At 60.1% G+C, this 20,986-nt stretch overlaps 1 protein-coding gene across 2 annotated transcripts in view; it reads left to right on the top strand.

Moving 5' to 3' along the window:
- Window positions 1–20,986, top strand: part of LOC138824466 (rho GTPase-activating protein 42) — a 100,824-nt gene that overhangs the window by 76,491 nt on the left and 3,347 nt on the right. For both annotated transcript variants that reach the window (XM_070018360.1, XM_070018359.1), the window contains 13 exons: window positions 1,752–1,861; window positions 2,324–2,402; window positions 4,223–4,262; window positions 7,630–7,692; window positions 8,077–8,151; window positions 8,736–8,820; window positions 9,777–9,835; window positions 11,806–11,911; window positions 12,838–12,997; window positions 13,671–13,815; window positions 15,998–16,378; window positions 16,705–16,861; window positions 17,557–17,619. In XM_070018360.1, coding sequence (XP_069874461.1) covers window positions 1,752–1,861; window positions 2,324–2,402; window positions 4,223–4,262; window positions 7,630–7,692; window positions 8,077–8,151; window positions 8,736–8,820; window positions 9,777–9,835; window positions 11,806–11,911; window positions 12,838–12,997; window positions 13,671–13,815; window positions 15,998–16,378; window positions 16,705–16,861; window positions 17,557–17,619 — 1,523 coding nt within the window. The remainder of the gene's footprint in view (window positions 1–1,751; window positions 1,862–2,323; window positions 2,403–4,222; window positions 4,263–7,629; window positions 7,693–8,076; window positions 8,152–8,735; window positions 8,821–9,776; window positions 9,836–11,805; window positions 11,912–12,837; window positions 12,998–13,670; window positions 13,816–15,997; window positions 16,379–16,704; window positions 16,862–17,556; window positions 17,620–20,986) is intronic.

Here is a 20,986-nt window from a genome sequence, read left to right as displayed (position 1 = left end):
AGCGCTGGACACACACGCTCACACCACGCTCAGCTCCCCGTCCAGCGCTGGACACACACGCTCACACCACGCTCGACTCCCCGTCCAGCGCTGGACACACACGCTCACACCACGCTTGGCTCCAAGTCCAGCACTGGACAGACACGCTCACACCACGCTCAGCTCCCGTCCAGCACTGGACAGACACGCTCACACCACCCTCGGTTCCCTGTCCAGCACTGGGACAGACACGCTCACACCACGCTCTGCTCCCCGTCCAGCTGCTCCCCGTCCAGCACTGGGACAGACACGCTCACACCACACTCGGCTCCCCGTCCAGCGCTGGACACACACGCTCACACCACGCTCAGCTCCCCGTCCAGCGCTGGACACACACGCTCACACCACGCTCGGCTCCACGTCCAGCACTGGGACACACACGCTCACACTACGCTCGGCTCCCCGTTCAGCGCTGGACACACACGCTCACACCACGCTCGGCTCCACGTCCAGCACTGGACAGACACGATCACACCACGCTCGGCTCCCCGTCCAGCGCTGGACACACACGCTCACACCACGCTCGGCTTCCCGTCCAGTGCTGGACACACACGCTCACACCACGCTCGGCTCCACGTCCAGCGCTGGACACACACGCTCACACCACGCTCGGCTCCACGTCCAGCACTGGACACACACGCTCACACCACGCTCGGCTTCCCGTCCAGCGCTGGACACACACGCTCACACCACGCTCGGCTCCCCGTCCAGCACTGGACAGACACGCTCACACCACGCTCGGCTCCACGTCCAGCACTGGACAGACACGATCACACCACGCTTGGCTCCCCATCCAGCACTGGACAGAGACACGCTCACACCACGCTCGGCTCCCCGTCCAGCGCTGGACACACACGCTCACACCACGCTCAGCTCCCCGTCCAGCACTGGGACACACACGCTCACACCACGCTCGGCTCCCCGTCCAGCACTGGACAGACACGCTCACACCACGCTCGGCTCCACGTCCAGCACTGGACAGACACGATCACACCACGCTTGGCTCCCCATCCAGCACTGGACAGAGACACGCTCACACCACGCTCGGCTCCCCGTCCAGCGCTGGACACACACGCTCACACCACGCTCAGCTCCCCGTCCAGCACTGGGACACACACGCTCACACCACGCTCAGCTCCCCGTCCAGCACTGGACAGACACGCTCACACCACGCTCGGCTCCCCGTCCAGCACTGGGACACACACGCTCACACCACGCTCGGCTCCCCGTCCAGCGCTGGACACACACGCTCACACCACGCTCAGCTCCCCGTCCAGCACTGGGACACACACGCTCACACCACGCTCGGCTCCCCGTCCAGCACTGGACAGACACGCTCACACCACGCTCGGCTCCCCGTCCAGGGGTCCCAGGACTCGTCTCTGCCTTTTCACACTGGTCCTTTCTTCTTCTAGGGGACGTCGATTAGGCGCGGCAGGGCGCTCTTTCTAGCCCGTTGCAGAATTTCAGTTCCTGCAAGCTGTGCCATTTGGGACTTGTGGTCTTTGTGTTCAGTGGCGTCGTTGGCCATCTGACGGGCCGTGTGTGACCCCACCCCGGGCAGCGCATGTCGGGCCGAGGGGGGATTCGCCGGGTGTAGCTCTCGCAGCTGACGGAGCAGTCTTATGGGGCAGCAGGGCGTGTGGCTCGATCCGGTGAGCACGTGTTGGTTCACATGTGGTGTTGATGGTGCACTGTCTTTTCTATTCCAGAACGGCCTCGTGACCAGCTCCCCAGAGATGTTCAAGTTAAAGTCCTGCATCCGGCGAAAGACAGACTCGATCGACAAGCGGTTCTGCTTTGACATAGAAGTCGTGGAAAGGTCTGGACTCATCTTTTCACTTTGTGCCTTTAGATACGTTTGCCTTTCCTGGGTGTACATGTCAACATGGGAAGTGTGTGCGTGTTTTCCAGTCTGTCTGAAAGCCATGTGCCTGTTTCCCTCTTTCACATAGGAAGGCCACAAATACTTATTTAGAAAGGAAATGAATCACAGAAAATAGTTTAAAAGTAGCTCTTCTGACAGCCCTGTACCCAAAGCATTCCGTGGGTTTCCTACCCGTGGTCATCACAGTTAAAGTCACGCGTGTGTGAATGTGTGTGCTTGTCCACGCTTGTTTTCTGAGGATCTGTCTTTGTTTTCTGTGCCCTTTCTTCCCTCCCCATGTCTTTGTCCTCTGCCCTTCTTTCTGGTCACATTTTACCTTCATTGTTCTTGGGGATTGGTAAATGTGTAGTGGCGTGTCCGCTCGGTGGCCTAACGCTGGGAACGCTCTGCCCGCAGGCATGGCGTCATCACGCTGCAGGCCTTCTCTGAAGCCAACCGGAAGCTGTGGCTGGAAGCCATGGACGGGAAGGAGCCGGTGAGAGCGGCGCACGGGTGGGGGCGTGGAGCCTGGGGTTCGGTCGCTCGTGGGCCGCGCACGGTGGCCGTGTCGGGGAGGAGGGAAGGCCGCCGTGTTGGTCCCCGGCCTGGCCGGGCAGGTGGCATCCACTCCACAGCCTCGTCATTGCTCTGGCCGCGCTCGGGGTGGTTTTCTGCACTGAGCGATGGGCACATGCCGATGAACCATTCCAGGCGACACAGCCTCCAGCCCGGCTGGTTGTTAAACTGCTTTGGTAAAGCTCTTGTTGGTGGAACTCTCCGTGTGAAGCATTTTTCTCATTTTAGCTGTTATTTTAGTTGGATGTGGTGTGATAACTTACAGTGCCCCCCGAGGGTTCTGTGAGGAAGAAGGTGGGTATTAGAGTTTGAACTCAGGGCCTTGTGCTCGCTGGGCAGATACTCTCCCACTTGAGCCATGGCCCCAAGCTCTTTTTGCTTATCTTTCCAAATAAGATCTTGTATTTATTCTCAGGCCAGCCTGGACCCAGGTGCCCTTGCTTACTCTTCCCAGGTAGCCAGACCACAGGAGCCGCTGTCATGCCCAGCTTTTTATAAACTGGTTGAGATGAGAATCTTGGGAACTTTTTCCAAGTAGCTAGGGCTACAGGCATGAGGCCCTGGTGCCCATCTCTTTAACTGGGACCAGAAGGAGAGCACCACCCTGCCATTGTAGAACCTTCCAGGTTCAGGAGCTTGTGCAGAATACCCGTGTGGTGGCACAGGTACCCACGGTGCTGCTTGTGGTGGGCCTGCTGGCTCCCAGCCCTGGGTGGGGCTCCCTGGCCCTCGACGGTGCTCCCAGCCCCTGGTGGTGCTCCCTGGCCCTCAACGGTCTCCCTGGCCCTCAATGCTGCTCCCAGCCCCTGGTGATGCTCCCTGGCCCTCGACGGTGCTCCCAGCCCTGGGTGGAGCTCCCTGGCCCTCGACGGTGCTCCCAGCCCCTGGGTGGTGCTCCCAGCCCCTGGGTGGTGCTCCCAGCCCTGGGTGGAGCTCCCAGCCCTGGGTGGAGCTCCCAGCCCTGGGTGGAGCTCCCAGCCCCTGGTGATGCTCCCTGGCCCTCGACGATGCTCCCTGGCCCTCGAAGGTGCTCCCAGCCCCTGGCTGGTGCTCCCAGTCCCTGGGTGGTGCTCCCTGGCTCTCTACGGTGCTGCTTGAGTCTTAGGGAATGGTGGTTCCGAGTTCATTTGTCACTCGGAGGAGCCCTTGTATGTCTGTTGAATTTAAGGATACAAAACTTGGGCTCTGCTTTTTTTCTTTATAGTTTACTATTTCGGTTTCATTATATTTTATTTAAAAAATAGTCTGCAATTTATTGTTTTTTTTTTTAATATGAAGCCTTTTCACTTCTCCACCAATAGTCCAGAAGCCCGAGCTGGAGCCGGGTGAGGGGCGGCTGGTTAGCTCAGCAAAGTCCGGGTGAGATTAGGCACTGAGCAGGTGGCCGGAGGCAGCCACCCGGGAGGCGCCGTGAGGACTCTGGGGAGTGGTAGGCACGGTGCTGGCCGCAGGCTGGGACGCCTCTGCCGGATGGCCAGGCCCAGAGCCTTTCATGGATGGGGACCGCAGGGGAGGGAGGGGCCGGGGCAAGGGGCCTGGCCTCGGGCCACGGCAGGCGCAGGGGAGGGAGGGGCCGGGGCAAGGGGCCTGGCCTCGGGCCACGGCAGGCGCAGGGGAGGGAGGGGCCGGGGCAAGGGGCCTGGCCTCGGGCCACGGCAGGCGCAGGCCGCAGCAGCAGCGTCTGCCAACCTTCCCGGCGCACGGTAACCCAAGCCACTGATTCACATCCTCTGTTTTCAGATTTACACCCTGCCCGCCATCATTAGCAAGAAAGAAGAAAGTAAGTCATTTTCCCCCTTCACAACCTTTTATTAGTTTTACTGTAGTATATTGTTTATTTGCATTATCTTCAAACGGCTGTATGAAGGGCTCTCAAGCCACACGTCTGCAGTGAGCGTGTGGGGCACCTTCACACTCCTGCCTCCCCCTCCCCCCATCCTCACCCCACCCAGGCCCCGCCACCAGGCTCTGTTTCCACATACACACGTGGTGTGCTAACTCTGCCCACTCCTCCTCTCCCCTGCGTCTGCTCCTCTCCCTCCACCTCGCCCGGCCTCACTGAACTGTACAGCAGTTGTTCAAATGAGTTACAACCATTTGAATCCGCCCTGTGCGCACTATACGTTAGTTGGTGTATGTGTGTACACACGTGCGTGCATACAACCCTGTCTATTCTTTCACATCTTTATCTATTTTAGATCTAAATTCCACAGGAGAGAAAAACACATGCCCTTTGTCTCCCTGAGCCTGACATTTCACTTTACGTAATTTTTTTTTTACGTCCCTGAAAATGGGGCAGTATTCTTCCTGATGGATGAGTGAATTTCACAGGTGTGTGGTGTGATGCACACCTGACCCTTCATCTGTGGCGGTGTCTGGGCGTCTCTGGGGAAGGTGCAGTGATGCACGCGTGGACCCGGCTCTCGGCACAGCTAAGAGTTGAAAAGCAGAAACAGTATGGATTTGAGCTTGGCAGATAGTTCTGGCCGCTAATGAGAAACAATCCTTTTCTTTCTACCTTGGCCAACCTTGCAGTAAGCCAGAAAAGAGAAACCGCAGTTAGGCGCCTTGACAGTTAGACGAGAAAAGAGCAGAAGGCGCGTCCGAATCGTGCGGCTGAAGAAGGGCGAGGGCTCGGCTTCTCCCCAGCGCGGGAAGGGAGCGGACGTCCTGTTAGCGGAGGGGGAGCCGCCAGCCCTTCCGAGCCACTCAGGAGCCACTCAGGCCGGGAAATCTCTCCTCTGCCTGTGAGCGCGAGGCCCTGGGACTCTGGGGGAGGGGAAGCCAGCAGCGGCCCTCCCCTCGCTACTCCAGCACAACCTGACCTTCAGCCATCTGTCCACCAGCAGCCGCTGTGGGCTCGGGGAAGGGGATCGAAGGCTGCCTTCCCAGTATGCGCCCAGAGAATCACTCCAACCACCATTGACGTTGTATTAGTTATTTTATCACTGAGGTTATTTGTGATAAGTTAACAAACCTTCCATCTGATAGAATTGAAAACATGAAATCTTGAATCAAAGAAATAGTTCATAATCAAACCATTTCTCTATCACTTACATCAGATTTCATTTTCATTCCTTGGGCTTTTATTTGCTTCTTGATACGCCCTGTCTTGTGTCTGGCTGGCTCTCTGAGGCAGCTGATGGTTGGTTGTTTTTTTGGGGGGTGGGGTGGTGGTTTGGTGTTTTTGGTTTTTTTTTTTTTGCAGTACTCCCCAAGAAATGGCCAGTTGCAGGATATTCTGTCCACAAATACCTTTCTGATTGTGAGCTAGGCCGTTAATGGCTTTTTTGTAGAATCCTAAGACTTTGGAAGTGGATTCATTTTGAGGGAGGTAAGATTTACTGTCAGTATTAAACAGGTGCCAACTGAGGTTCACATTAAACTACCCTCGAGCTGTGCCACTGAGGTATTTTTATTAAAAACTACATCACCCAGGTTCCTCGGGATTCTGCCATTTGAACTCACCTTGCCAGGAAACAGATCCTCTTTCTGCATGGCCCTTTCCTGTCTCAGATACGTATCCTGGGCCTGGCGGTTTGCAAGGGAAAACGCAGTTTCTCTCTCTCCTGTTTTCTTTGTTTAGTATTCTCTGTTGGTGGCCTGAGCCTTGTCTCCGATCATGCGTGGCTTTTGTGTGGTGGCTTTTCAGCTTGTCCTTCACCCTGGACAATGTGTGGAGTGTGAGGAAGAGGCACTTAGAACTCCTCCCAGCCGGCACTCCTCCCAGCCCCCCCCCCCCCCCGCGCTGTTCCCGGGACGGAGTCCCCTCCCGTGTGCCAGGGCCGAGTTCTCTCCAGCACCACGGGGCCCAGGGCCGTGTCCAACCAGACATCAACTGAACAGTGAGCTGCTTCCACTTCCATGCAAATCCGGCTGCCACACGTGCCCTTGAGCGGCACAGCATTCAGTTCCCAGACATCTTGGGTCACGTCCTTCCCTCCGCCCTTCCCACAGCTCGACTCCAGTGTGACTGATTCTGTCCAAGGTCAGAGCCCCGGAGCCACTCACGGGCTGAGCAGGACGGGGGTCACGGGCAGTGCTGCAGTGTCCGCTCTTGATCCTCGAGGCCTGTGGCTGCGGTGCAGACCACAGTGCTCACTTCTGTGGGCCGCTGTCTCCCTGTGCTCTGGAGCCCAGCAGGAGATGCCTGTGTCTTTTCATCTGAAAAGCCAAGGCAGGGGGTGAAGGAGACGCGGTTAAGGCGGGCGTCTCCACGCTGGCCGCTGGGGAAGCCGCTGTGCGGCCGCGCGCGGTGCGTGTGCTGCGTGCGGTGCATCCGGGGTCAGGTCAGGTCTGGATGACGAGGAAGCGCGGCACAAGGACTCTGGTTTTTGAGCACTGTGGAAGGGCACGCGGTTTCCTCTCCTTGCGGCTCTTCAAATTCTGCCACGATGAATAGCTTTTGTGCTGCTACGCTGCCTATGGAAACGTCATTTGGGTTTCAGTAAAAGCTGTAGCCCTGAACGGGTAACGTCTGACTGAATCAAGGAGGTTTATTAGGTCTGTCCTCCGCTTTACCCCGGAGGCCAAAGCACCGTGGGTGTTGCTCGGTTTCAGTTCCTGGGAACCGCGCGTAGTTGGGTTCTGATTCCCTCCGGCCGCCTCTGAGGAGGGAGAGCGAGCTGAGGCCAGGCTCTGCACACCCGCAGGAACCTGTCAGAGGAGGAACTGGAGCAAGCTTGGTGCAAAGGAATAACCCGTCAGTGAGCACTTGGCGTTGCCTGTTCTAGAGCAGTCTGGAACCCTGTTCTAGAGCAGTCTGGAACCCTGTTCTAGAGCAGTCTGGAACCCTGTTCTAGAGCAGTCTGGAACCCTGTTCTAGACTAGTCTGAACCCTGGTGGGGCAGTCTGTGTTTAGATGTTGTTGGATGTCAGGCGAGGGGCGGCGCGTGCCTCACCCTCTTCTGAGTGACGCAGCTTCTTTGCTTCTAACGTTTCCGTTGTCCTATCGTCTGGCCAGGAAGTGGTAACCGTTTTTCTTTTCGTGGAGTGAAGCCGTTGGCTCCCGACCTCTGATAACCGCGCGTCCCTGTCACACGCTGGCCACAGTCGCGTCCCGTCAGGGAGGCAGCGCGTCTGGGAGGGGACCAGCTAGGGGCCCCACTCCCTGCGGGCGCCCAGCTCACGGTCACCCCCTCTTCCAGTGTACCTGAACGAAGCCGGCTTCAACTTCGTGAGGAAATGCATCCAAGCCGTGGAGACGCGAGGTGAGTGAGCGGGGAAAGCCGGGTCCTTTCCCCACCTGTAAACATGCGTGTGGAGCACACAGGCATCCCCGACTCCGAAGACCGGGGACGAGGAGTACCCTCGCCCTCCCTTCCCGATGCCGTTTATGTAGAGTAGCAGCTGCGGGCGGGGGAGGGGGCTTCCCTCGACTCCCGGAGGGTCTCCGAGGCTCTCGGGCCGCCGTGCGGGGTCAGCTCTGGGAAGCGCGTGTGCAGGGCCGTCTCGGGCCGGCTGGACCCGCCATACCGCGGACCCGCCAGGCTGCTCTTGCGCCGCGTGGCGCGTGGCGGGCGTCTGCCGAGCCGCGCACCTCCCGCCCGGCGGCGTGGGGCTCACGCCATGCGCACGCTTTTCCCTCCCCTCAGGCATCACCGTCCTCGGCCTGTACCGCATCGGAGGAGTCAACTCCAAAGTCCAGAAGCTCCTGAGCACCACCTTCTGTAAGTGGCGCCCCAGCACACGTGGCCCCGGAACACAGGCTTCTCGTGCACACATGGCTGCGGCCCTCTGTGTATTTTAAATTCATAGTTAATCTTAACTCCGTGTGTTTATTGGACGAGACCGACGGGGCTTCACAGATGGGCTCGTGTACAGCACTGAGCCCTCTGCGGTGTTCAGCTGTCATAGGGGAACGATAAGAGCGCGAGGGGCATCCTGGCACTGCTGGGTTTGGCTTCCAGGCTGGCTTTGGTCACCCGTGGCGAGGTAACGCCCGATGCCCGCACATCACATCCCGGCTCAGCCTGGACACGCTCAACTTCCCCACATCTCAGCCGCCTCCTCTGTTACGGGAGGGGGGAGGGGGGGGTGAGCTTTCCCCGTGTCTTGAGACTTCTGAGGATTGACTGTTTTAATCCATGCAGAGCCCTGCGACCCCCCCGGTGCATGCCGGACACTTCGCCGGGATGCAGTGAGCACACGCGGCCGGGCGGCTGCGGCGTCCTGCGCAGTGACCGACCCCCGACCTTGGGTGTCGGGGGTCACATTCTGAATTACACAGCTGAAATACTTTTATTCTTTCCAGCTCCCAAATCCCCTCCAGATATTGACATTGACGTTGAACTGTGGGACAACAAGACGATCACCAGTGGGCTAAAAAACTACCTCAGGTGTGTACCCGGGGCTGTGTGCACTGGGGGGAGGCCGGGCACAGGGAGGCTATGTGCATGGAGGCTGTGTGCACACAGGCAGGCCGGGCACAGGGAGGCTCTGTGTATGGAGGCTGTGTGCACACAGGCAGGCCGGGCACAGGGAGGCTGTGTGCACACGTGGGGGCTGTGTGCACACAGGCGGGCTGGACACACAGTCCTGCTGCGCTCATTTTGCGTTCTGGAACTGGTCAAGGTTTTTTTTCAGTGGCACCTTCCAAGGCGGCCGCGTCTTGTGAGCACTGAGCTCATGTGTTCAGAAGAACACGGTGCTGGAGTGTGAATCAGGGCCTGCGCGTGGAGGCTGCTCTCCCGCAGCCGTTTTGGGGTTGGTTCTTGTGAGACTGCGTCTGTCTCTCCACCGCGGTGGTTTCTGGCACATGGCCGCCTCATGCAGGCTTCCTGCTGTAGCGTGGCTGGTGACGCGCCTGCAGCACCCGGCTGCGTGTCCAGAAGGCTCTCGACCTTCCCTGAGCAGCATGGCCTCTATGTCCTGGCCTCTACATCCTGGCCTCTACCTGGGATGGGTCTCCACCGTTGCTGGGGTTACAGGAATAAGCCACCAGCACCCAGCTCTGAAGGATCATTTTTTGTTTCATATTAACCTGTGAGGATATTTAATGTATGTTTTAAACAAATTGAAATACATTTTTTTGCTTTTTGAACTATGTGAGGTTGGCTTTGGTCCTGAATGAAGTAATCCCTAGCCTCTCCTCCTGAGAGAGCCAGCCGTGCGGGGCCCGGGGTCTGTGGAGTCTGCGCTCAGCGCTGTAACCGTCCTTCCTTGTCCCGCCCCGTGTCCCGCTGACACTAGTTGAGCAGAGAGAATCTCTGAGTTCCTAAAGAGGCTCTGGAACTGGCGGGGCGGGCTGGAGAGGACGCCTCCATCAGCACGCCGCCTTCCGTCTCTGCTGCAGGTGCCTGGCTGAGCCGCTGATGACGTACAAGCTGCACCAGGACTTCATCCTGGCCGTCAGTGAGTACCACGCGCCGTGGGCCGCTGTGGGTGGGCTGGGGTGTGCGTGAACGCCGTGGGCCGCTGTGGATGGGCTGGGGTATGCGTGAACACCGTGGACCGCTGTGGATGGGCTGGGGTGTGCGTGAACACCGTGGGCCGCTGTGGATGGGCTGGGGTGTGCGTGAACACCGTGGACCGCTGTGGATGGGCTGGGGTGTGCGTGAACACCGTGGGCCGCTGTGGATGGGCTGGGGTGTGCGTGAATGCCGTGGACCGCTGTGGATGGGCTGGGGTGTGCGTGAATGCCGTGGACTGCCATGGGTGGGCTGGGGTGTGCGTGAATGCCATGGGCTGCTGTGGATGGGCTGGGGTGTGCGTGAATGCCGTGGACTGCCATGGGTGGGCTGGGGTGTGCGTGAATGCCGTGGGCTGCTGTGGATGGGCTGGGGTGTGCGTGAACGCCGTGGGCTGTTGTGGGTGGGCTGGGGTGTGCGTGAATGCCGTGGGCTGCTGTGGATGGGCTGGGGTGTGCGTGAACGCCGTGGGCTGTTGTGGGTGGGCTGGGGTGTGCGTGAATGCCGTGGACTGTTGTGAATGGGCTGGGGTGTGCGTGAATGCCGTGGACCACTGTGGATGGGCTGGGGTGTGCGTGAATGCCGTGGGCTGCTGTGGATGGGCTGGGGTATGCGTGAATGCCGTGGACCACTGTGGATGGGCTGGGGTGTGCGTGAATGCCGTGGACTGTTGTGAATGGGCTGGGGTGTGCGTGAATGCCGTGGACCACTGTGGATGGGCTGGGGTGTGCGTGAATGCCGTGGACTGCCATGGGTGGGCTGGGGTGTGCGTGAATGCCGTGGGCTGCTGTGGATGGGCTGGGGTGTGCGTGAACGCCGTGGGCTGTTGTGGGTGGGCTGGGGTGTGCGTGAATGCTGTGGGCTGCTGTGGATGGGCTGGGGTGTGCGTGGACACTGCTTGGTGCTGTGGATGGGCTGTGGACCGCCATGGGCAGGCTGTGGTGCCCGTGGACACTGTGTGCTGGCGTGGATGCTCCACCTGTTGCTCAAACACCATTGTCTGTGTTGTCGCAGCCCGCAGCAGGGCTTCTTAGCCAATACGGATCGTAGAGTAAACTAAATGTTTTTGTCACTTAGGAAGACAGAATCTGATGAAAACCAGACTGTCGGTTGACAGTCTGGTGCGATGAGAAAGAAGAGTGAAAATTCCAGTGTTGTTTGCTGTCGTGACTGATACCCGCTTCCTAGGGTTTTGTTGTTGTTTGTTTTTTTTACTTCACTTCCCAACTCTAAGCCCAGATCCCTTTATGCAGAGTTTGCTTTATAACAAGTGGGATTTTTCAATGCGAACTTTGGTTCTTCAGTTGTTCCGATGCAAATGGCAATCCCATTATTCATTACAGTGATATTTAGAATACATTGTCTGTCCAGGAATTCACCTGTTATATGACTCAAGGGGGAACTATGCCAAACTAGGTTCCTCAATGAAATTCAGTTCTTCTTTTTGTTTTTGGTTTTGTTTTTAAATACATCTCAGTGTAAAAGAAGACATTTGAAGACCTAGAAGTGTCACAATTCCTTGGCAGGGACGGACCCACAGCTGGGTCCCCGGACTCAAAGTTGGGAAGTGGTGTGTGTGTGTGTGTGTGTGTGTGTGTGTGTGTGTGTGTGTGTGCGTGTGTGTGTGTGTGTGTGTGTGTGTGTGTGTGTGTGTGTGTGTGTGTGTGTGTGTGTGTGTGTGTGTGTGTATCTTGTCTTCCATTCCCAGTTAGGTTTTCTTGGGGACATCTGGGTACCTCAGCCCTGACTTCACACAGTCTGGCCTTTTCCACACCCAGCAGATGAGGGAGCGCTCTGGTGTCTCGGGGAATGAAGACAGCCGCTCCGTGACGCGAGGCTTTGCGGGCTGAGGGACGCAGGCGAGGTTATGATGCCTGCAGTTAAAACAGCGTCTGCGACCTTTCTTCCCCACAGAGTCGGACGACCAGAACTACAGGGTGGAGGCCGTGCACGCCTTGGTACACAAACTGCCCGAGAAGAACAGAGAGATGCTGGACATCTTAATCAAGCACCTGGTCAAGTAATTCTCTGGCTTAGCTTGCTTACCTCTCCACGTGTTCACTCGCTAAGAGCTGCTGGTGTCTTCTTAAAACACGTGAAGCTGTCTAGAATACATCTTTGGGTGTTTGTGTGTAGCTTTACCGGCTTCTATTATGTGAATAGTCATACCCTTTGCAGTTGTTAAATAATGGTGAGATGGATAGCCATCGGGAAATGTGTGAGGAATCAGGGCTTCTTCACGCGTGTTGTGACGTGAGCGGTGTGTCTCCCCGCTTCGGTGAACAGGGAATGTCTTCTGTGCTGAAGTGTTCTCTCACTGTGCTCGCTTGTGGCTGTGGAGTAGTTAGTGATGTCCTTTGGGCAGGAGTGTAACCTTGTGCTCTGTGTGTGTGTGCAACTGCATGCTGCTTCCTCAGACATTACCTTCCAGCAGGCTAACGGATGTCAGTGGTTAGACAGAGATGTCCCAGCGAGGTACGTGCTTGATACCGTGTCCCATCTCCAGCCCCCTGAGCAGCTGAGCTGGCCGGCGGAGCCGCGGCGCCTGTCTCCGTGTGTTTTCAAGGCAGCCATCATGGCGGCTTCCGTGTGCTTGTGCAGCCTGGGGAGCTGCCGGGGACGTTTTAGAAGGAAGAGAGGCAGGAGGAGGAGGCTGGACGCCCCTCTGCCGGGCAGAGATGGGTTTGGTGGGCTCAGGGAAACCCTGGACTTGCATTTGGGAGACACCTCTCTGCCTGATGTGCATGACCTCGAGAGCTTCATAGGAGCTTTCTACATTCTTAACGTTATTGCTCCCCAGGCCATCCCTGAGGAGCGGAATTGGCCTCAGAACGTGAGTCCACGGAGCGTGTGCAGTGTGTTGGCGCTGTGCGGCCGCGCGCTGGCACGGAGCCCTGCCCTCAGCCCGGCGCCCCGCTGAGCCTGTCGCCTGTCCTCTCCCCCTAGGGTGTCGCTGCACAGCCAGCAGAACCTCATGACCGTCTCCAACCTGGGCGTCATATTCGGCCCCACCCTGATGAGAGCCCAGGAGGAGACAGTGGCCGCCATGATGAGCATCAAGTTCCAGAACATCGTGGTGGAGATCCTCATCGAGCACTACGAGAAGGTAGGCTGGGTTTCACGCCTCCGTTCACAGTGGGAGCCCTGCTTGAGCCCACCTCGGAGGAGGGCGGAGGGGCGCCCTGCAGACGGGGCGGGTCCTGACCCAGAACCCCAGTCCTGCGTGCGGGTGCTTAAAGCTATCGGTTCACCTGACTCGCACTCCTGGGACGTATGGAGCTATGGAAAAGAAAGCCTGTGAAGGAAGCGTCCTGTCACCCAAGGACTGTGTGTGTGTGTGTGTGTGTGTGTGTGTGTGCTCGTGCGTGTGCGTGTGTCAGCCAGCACTGTGGTTCTGAGGTTTCCGCGGTGTGGCTCTCGTGCTGACATTGTGTGTGTATGTGCATGCGCACATGCATGGTGTGTGCGTGCATGGTGTGTGCGTGTGTGTGCTTGTGTACTCGTGCATGTGCGTGTGTCAGCCAGCACTGTGGTTCTGAGGTCTCCGCGGTGTGGCTCTTGTGCTGACATTGTGTGTGTGTGTGCGCGCATGCGCATGCATGGTGTGTGTGTGCATGGCGTGTGCATGGTGTGTGTGTACATGGCGTGTGCGTGTGTGTGCTTGTGTACTCGTGCGTGTGCGTGTGTCAGCCAGCACTGTGGTTCTGAGGTCTCCGCGGTGTGGCTCTCCTGCTGACATTGCCATCGTCCCTGAGTCTGGCCCCGTCTCTCTTGTACAGATCTTCCACTCGGCCCCAGACCCGAACGTGCCTCTCCCCCAGCCCCAGCCTCGCTCCGGGTCCCGCAGGGCGCGCGCCATCTGCCTGTCCACTGGCCCTCGGAAGCCCCGGGGGCGGTACACGCCGTGCCTGGCCGAGCCCGACAGTAAGTGCAGCCACACCCCTCCCCCCCCCCGGGTTCCCTGGACCGCAAATCCACTGTTGCCACCAAGGGGGAGGAAGACGGGTCCCGGCGCCATTCAGCGCGGTAGGAATGGCCAGGTTTGGTCCTGTCGTCCAAGTGGTTCATAAGAAAACAGGAGAAAGTCAGTGAAAGTAGCCGTGGTCTCGCTTGCTGGCTCTCACGCTGAGTTCTCAGAGCCTGGCCTCGGGGTGTCGGGGAGGAAGGAAGGAAGGAGGTCCCCACCACGCATTCTCACGCGGGCAGCTCGCACCACGCCGTCTGCACACCGCGGCCTCCGCCCGCGCCTCCCTGCAGTCCTCACTTAACAAAACAGTCTGAGTGTGCGCGGGTGTGTGTGGCGGTGCTCCACGTCTGTCTCTGGCTCCTTGATGCAATTAAGAGTAGGAAGAAAATAAGCTTCACCAGACAGCCGGCCTCTTGTAGCTAGCTGTGCCCCTGTGGTGCCTGCGTGGAGGGGCGTGGAGGGGCGTGTGCGTGGAGGGGCGTGTGCGTGGAGGGGTGCGCGTGTGCGTGGAGGGGTGCGCGTGTGCGTGGAGGGGCGTGTGCGTGGAGGGGAGTGTGCGTGGAGGGGCGTGTGCGTGGAGGGGCGTGTGCGTGGAGGGGAGTGTGCGTGGAGGGGCGTGTGCGTGGAGGGGCGTGTGCGTGGAGGGGCGTGTGCATGTGCATGGAGGGGCGTGTGCGTGGAAGGGCGTGTGCGTGGAGGGGCGTGTGCATGGATCCAGGGGCGTGTGCGTGGAGGGGCGTGTGCGTGGAGGGGCGTGTGCGTGCAGGGGCGTGTGCGTGCAGGGGCGTGTGCGTGTGCGTGGAGGGGTGCGCGTGTGCATGGATCCAGAGGCGTGTGCGTGGAGGGGCGTGTGCGTGGAGGGGCGTGTGCGTGGAGGGGCGTGTGCGTGTGCGTGGAGGGGCGTGTGCGTGGAGGGGCGTGTGCGTGGAGGGGCGTGTGCGTGGAGGGGCGTGTGCGTGGAGGGGCGTGTGCGTGTGCATGGAGGGGTGTGTGCGTGTGCGTGGAGGGGTGCGCGTGTGCATGGATCCAGAGGCGTGTGCGTGGAGGGGCGTGTGCATGGAGGGGTGCGTGTGTGCATGGAGGGGTGCGTGTGTGCGTGGAGGGGCGTGTGCGTGGAGGGGCATGTGCGTGGAGGGGTGCGCGTGTGCGTGGAGGGGTGTGTGCGTGGAGGGGCGTGTGCGTGGAGGGGCGTGTGCATGGAGGGGTGCGCGTGTGCGTGGAGGGGCGTGTGCGTGGAGGGGCGTGTGCAAGGATCCAGGGGCGTGTGCAAGGATCCAGGGGCGTGTGCGTGGAGGGGCGTGTGCGTGGAGGGGTGCGCGTGTGCGTGGAGGGGCGTGTGCGTGGAGGGGCGTGTGCGTGGAGGGGCGTGTGCAAGGATCCAGGGGCGTGTGCGTGGAGGGGCGTGTGCGTGGAGGGGTGCGCGTGTGCATGGATCCAGGGGCGTGTGCGTGGAGGGGCGTGTGCGTGCATGGATCCAGAGGCGTGTGCGTGGAGGGGCGTGTGCGTGGAGGGGCGTGTGCATGGATCCAGGGGCGTGTGCATGGATCCAGGGGCGTGTGCGTGGAGGGGCGTGTGCATGGATCCAGGGGCGTGTGCGTGGAGGGGTGCGCGTGTGCATGGATCCAGGGGCGTGTGCGTGGAGGGGTGCGCGTGTGCATGGATCCAGGGGCGTGCGCGTGTGCATGGATCCAGGGGCGTGTGCGTGGAGGGGCGTGTGCGTGGAGGGGTGCGCGTGTGCATGGATCCAGGGGCGTGTGCGTGGAGGGCGTCTGTGAGGAGGGGCTGGTGTGCGTGGACCGCCTCCGTCTCTGGGGATGGGAAGGTGAAGGTGGGTGCCGGCCTCCGGTCCACCGAGTCCCGCGCCGTCCCCAGTGGGAGCCGCGTTTCCACCTCCGCACTGCTCGAGACACGCGGTCTCACCGGGGTCAGTGTGTGAACACCAGGCAGCGGTTCCGAGCTCTGGACAGAATCCTGCTTGAGCTCCCGTGCCTGTCTGCGGGCGTTCCGCAGGCCAGCCCTGGGCCACGCAGACCCGCGGGGTCCAGTTGGGTGTGGGGGAGGGGGGTTGGGGGGGAGATACAGGTGCAGGGAAGGCTGCGGCCAGCGTTCAGCGTTGTCTGTCTGCGTCCCGCCGCTCAGGTGACTCGTACAGCAGCAGCCCGGACAGCACGCCCATGGGCAGCATCGAGTCCCTGTCCTCCCACTCCTCCGAACAGAACAGCACGAGCAAGCCAGCCCCCTGCCCGCCCCGGGAGAAGCCCGGAGGGGTCCCCTGGATCGCCACCCCGTCGCCCTCCAGTGGGCAGAAGAGTCTGGGTCTCTGGACCACCAGCCCCGAATCGAGCTCTCGCGAAGACGCCGCCAAAACAGACGCCGAGTCGGACAGTCAGAGCGTGGCCTCGGTGGCCAGCCCGGGGGACGGCTCCCCACCCGTGGACTCCGTCAAGAAGGGCCCCTACGGGCTTCCGGGGCTCCGGAGAACCCCGGGCTGCTCTCTCCGGTCCGTCTCTGCAGCTGAGGGTAAGCAGCGCGGGCCCGGGCGGTGACCACCTGGGCGCCCGCCACGCCGCAGCAAGGCGAACGGCTGAAACGAAGGACATACGCTCTTCTGCTTGGCGCCTGAGCCTAGATCCTCCCGATCCTGTCACCCTCTGCCCGCCTCTGCCTCCCTGGAGGCGATGTCTTTGTAATTACTGTAGATTTAGATCTGCTGAGTGAGGGACGGCTGCACCCAAAGAACATTCTGTGCCTTCCCATTCAGCCCTGGAGGAAAATGCTTCCTTTGTGGTGCATGCGTACAGCGTTAGTGCTATTATTTTGTCTGTTCTCCTGGGCTTGCTTTTTAGGAAACAAGAGCTACAGCGGATCCGTTCAAAGCTTAACTTCTCTAGGCTCCAAGGAGTCACCCAAAGCCACACCAAACCCAGAGCTGCCCCCCAAAATGTTCAGGAGGCTAAGGCCAGACACGGCGTCCAGCAATGGCTACCAGAGGCCTGGCTCAGTGTAAGTGAGGACAGGTTTGCATTGCCCGTGTCCCCCGGGGGGACAGAGCGCCGTGCACCGACTCTGCAGACCACCGCACCCGTTCAGGGCGCCACGCACCGACTCTGCAGACCACCGCACCCGTTCAGGGCGCCGTGCACCGACTCTGCAGACCACCGCACCCGTTCAGGGCGCCGTGCACCGACTCTGCAGACCACCGCACCCGTTCAGGGCGCCACGCACCGACTCTGCAGACCACCGCACCCGTTCAGGGCTCGGCTTCTCAGGGGACAGGAGACGCGTAGGGCACCCGCAGTCAGGGGGACCTAGCCGCCCGCCCCTGTCACACTGACTCCATTCTCCCATTCTTCCCTCGCCTCCAGCTGGAAGCAGAGTGGGAAGAAAACCTTCCCCTCTGTTTCCTTGTTTTCTGAAGCAGAAAAGGGGTTCGAGGTATAAGGTCCTCAGGAAAGGACCCCGCAGCTCAAATCCCTCTCAACTGAAGTTTAAGGCACAGCTGGGCGGGGGGGGGGTCAGAAGGGGTACACCGGCTCCCTGCTCATCCTGTTTGGTTTGAATGTTCACGCTGAGGCGGTTGATTTTCTGGCCGACTTCATTTTTTTTAAATGAAGGTCATCTTTCTCAAACGTGGAAGCACGAAGATAACACGGAGTCATTCATAAAACCGCATTTCAATGCATTCACTTACTTTTCAGAGTGGCAGCAAAGGCGCAGCTGTTTGAGAACGCCGGCTCCGTGAGGGCGGCTTCCTCCGGGCGGTGAGTTCCCAGCAACCTTTACGCACAGCTGAGAAAGAAATGGCGACACGCCGCTGCATGCTGCCACTGGCCAGACACGTCCACCGGCCCCTGCCAGACGGCGTCCGGTCACAGGGCCCCCCCTCCCCCTCCCCCCTCCCCCTCCCCTCCCCCCTCCCCCTCCCCTCCCCCTCCCCCCCTCCCCTCCCCCCCCCCCCCCCCGCAGAGGAGGGGGAATGCAGCTTTCCTAAGAGGCAGACACCGCCAGCCCCTGCTGGCTTCAATGACAATGTTTGGGTTACAATTTTCAAAAGTAGGGTTTTTTGAACTTATAAAAGTTACATAAGTTTTTCTGGCATAGTCCTCAGGGATACGCATTCTTGAGAATGACTGCAGCATTGTAGAGATAGCTAATTTCCCCAGCCTGGGCGCTGGCGTTTCCTGGGGCGTCGGGCCCTGCGTGGAGGGTGGAATGGCAGGCTGCATCCTGTGCCGCTGCATTGAGCCTCTGCTTTAGCTCCCCCTGTCCCGCTGTCCCCCCGTCCCACTGTCCCCCTGTCCCCCCGTCCCCCTGTCCCCCTGTCCTGCTGTCCCACTGTCCCCGTCCCCCCGTCCCCCTGTCCCGCTGTCCCCCCGTCCCGCTGTGCCCCCGTCCCGCTGTCCCCCTGTCCAGTTCCCGGCCAATTCTTCCCATCTGCAGTGGGCCGTCGCTGTGCATTTGAGTAGGAGAAGGTCACAAAGGCTGACGTTTTCTAGCACTTGCTTTCTAGAGGAGGTACTGGAGTATTTGTTGTCAGAATGGCATGCGAGATACGAGAGAAGTTGAAGAATAAGCCTTGACTTTTTCCTTTTTTCTTCCTTTGGCTCCACTGGGGCATTTTTGAGCTTTGCCTGTCGGGCTAATTCAGTCCATGAAGAGAAGGAATTAGAGAAAAATTTAGGAATTGCTGTGTTTCTTACAGAAGTTATCCAACCAAAGAATTTTATCAACCTTGTAAAAGTATGCCACACTTTGTTAAATACTTACACAGTAAAACACATGTGCTGTTTGTTAAATACGTACCCATTACAACACACGTGCCGTTTGTTAAATACGTACATAATACGACACGTGTGCTGTTGGTTGAATACGTACCCATTACAGCACGTGTGCTGTTGGTTGAATACGTACCCATTACAGCACGTGTGCCGTTCATGGGAGGTAATGCTGGCCTGCGGCCCAAGCTCGGCTCCGCGCCTCACCATGCATCTGGGGCTTGTGCCTGGGTCGGTTGGTTTCTGCTTGTTGGCACTCCACAACGCCATCACTTTAACATCTGACCAAGGTGAAGACAGCCTTGCCGGTCCCACAGTGCCGGCTCCTTCTCATCTTCATCAGCTTCCTTTCTCTCGGGGCACAATGGAGCCCGAGCCCTGGCCAGCCAGAGCTCACTGCGATCTGAGAGTTAACCTTTCCCTCCGTCGGGCTCCACTAGATGGAGCCCTTCCATTAGGAAGCTCCACACGGTCTTGGGGAAAGTCTCAAGAGCATCCTTCCTGTGCTGATGGGAAATGGATTCCAGCACCACACACACACACGTGCGTGCCAAAATCTGAAGCCTGCCCAGTCCCTTCCGTGACCCGTGCACACCTTCCCACATGCCCCCTTGTCATCCTTGGGTCATGGATGCTTTGCGTCAGAGCGACAGCAGGAAATGAAGGCGCATTTTTTTCTGAATGTTTCAGTGTGATTGGTTGAGTCGGTGGGTGAGGAGCAAGGGGTCCGACAGGACTGCAATAAGAAAGACATTCCCAGAGCCTTAAGAAAACTGGCAGTGAATAAATTAGACGCTGGCATATAACGGACGTCGTAGGCTCAGCCACCCGCGGGCAGGCTCCCGTGCTGGCTCGGTCTAAATGCTCTGAGCTACCTGCTGGTGCGAGTGAGCTCCGCGTTCTGTGCTCAGGGTCCGGTTCTCCTTCAGCAGCTGAGCCACGGCGCTTGTGGACTGGCTCATGGCTTTTCAGAAGCTGCACACACACGGAGAGCGTGAACGCACGTGCGGTCAGGCGGGCCTGCTCGGGACCTGGCCTCAGTCACGGCTCAGAGTCACACCTTGGAGGTCTGTGTGCTCAGCACGTGGACAAGCATGTGTGTTCACTGTCTTGCCTGAGCGCGTGGGTGATGGAATCCACGGGCCTCGCCTCCCCCGCTCTTCTCCTTGGTCTTGGGGGCACGGCCGTGTGTCATGTTAGCTTGCCCTGTCCCCTGGCCGTTCACCCCTGCGTCCAGCCGGGATCAGCCAGTGTCTGTTGAAAACAGCCAGATCTATAAGAAAGTGTGGCTGATCCGCAGCACACACAGTGCTGTTAGGAAACGGTCGCCAGCCATTGAGGAGTCGGGCTGAGGACAAGCCTGCAGGACGCTGCTGTGGTTGGTCCACGGTGCCTGCGTGCCCTCCCACCTGCCCTCCTCCCGCCTGCCCCGCCTGCCCTCCTCCCGCCTGCCCTCCTCCCCCTGCCCTCCTCCCCCTGCCCTCCTCCCGCCTGCCCCGCCTGCCCTCCTCCCCCTGCCCTCCTCCCACCTGCCCTCCCGCGTGCCCTGCCTGCCCTCCTCCCGCCTGCCCTGCCTGCCCTCCTCCCACCTGCCCTGCCTGCCCTCCTCCCACCTGCCCTGCCTGCCCTCCTCCCGCCTGCCCTGCCTGCCCTCCTCCCGCCTGCCCTCCTCCCGCCTGTCCTCCTCCTGCCTGCCCTCCTCCCACATGCCCTGCCTGCCCTCCTCCCCCTGCCCTCCTCCCGCCTGCCCTGCCTGCCCTCCTCCCGCCTGTCCTCCTCCTGCCTGCCCTCCTCCCGCATGCCCTCCTTCCTCCTGCGTGCCCTCCTCCCACGTGCCCTCCCCCCGCCTGCCCTCCCCCGCCTGCCTCCTCCTTCCTCCTGCCCTCCTCCCACGTGCCCTCCCCCGCCTGCCCTCCCCCCGCCTGCCCTCCCCCGCCTGCCCCCCTCCTTCCTCCTGCCCTCCTCCCACGTGCCCTCCCCCCGCCTACCCTCTCCCCGCCTGCCCTCCTCCCCCTTCCTTCCCCCTGTGTGCCCTCCTTCCTCCCGCGTGCCCCCCTCCCGAGTGCCCTCCTCCTTCCCCCCGGGTGCCCTCCCGCATGCCCTCCTCCCGCATGCCCTCCTCCTTCCTCCCGCGTGTCCCCCTCCCGCGTGCCCTCCTCCCGCATGCCCTCCTCCCTCCCCCGCGTGCCCTCCCCCCGCGTGCCCTCCCCCCGCCTTCCCTCCCCCCGCATGCCCTCCTCCCACCTGCCCCCCTCCCACCTGCCCCCCTCCCACGTGCTCTCCGGCAGCCGGCTCTGTGGTCGCCGCCCGGCACGGAATCTCATGCTGTCCGGATCTGTGTGTTAGATATGAC

Source organism: Dipodomys merriami, unplaced genomic scaffold (assembly GCF_024711535.1).
Source record: "Dipodomys merriami isolate MVZ:Mamm:240054 unplaced genomic scaffold, mDipMer1.0.p SCAF_129, whole genome shotgun sequence".
NCBI lineage: Eukaryota > Metazoa > Chordata > Mammalia > Rodentia > Heteromyidae > Dipodomys > Dipodomys merriami.
This window is presented reverse-complemented; position numbering and strand designations above follow the sequence as displayed.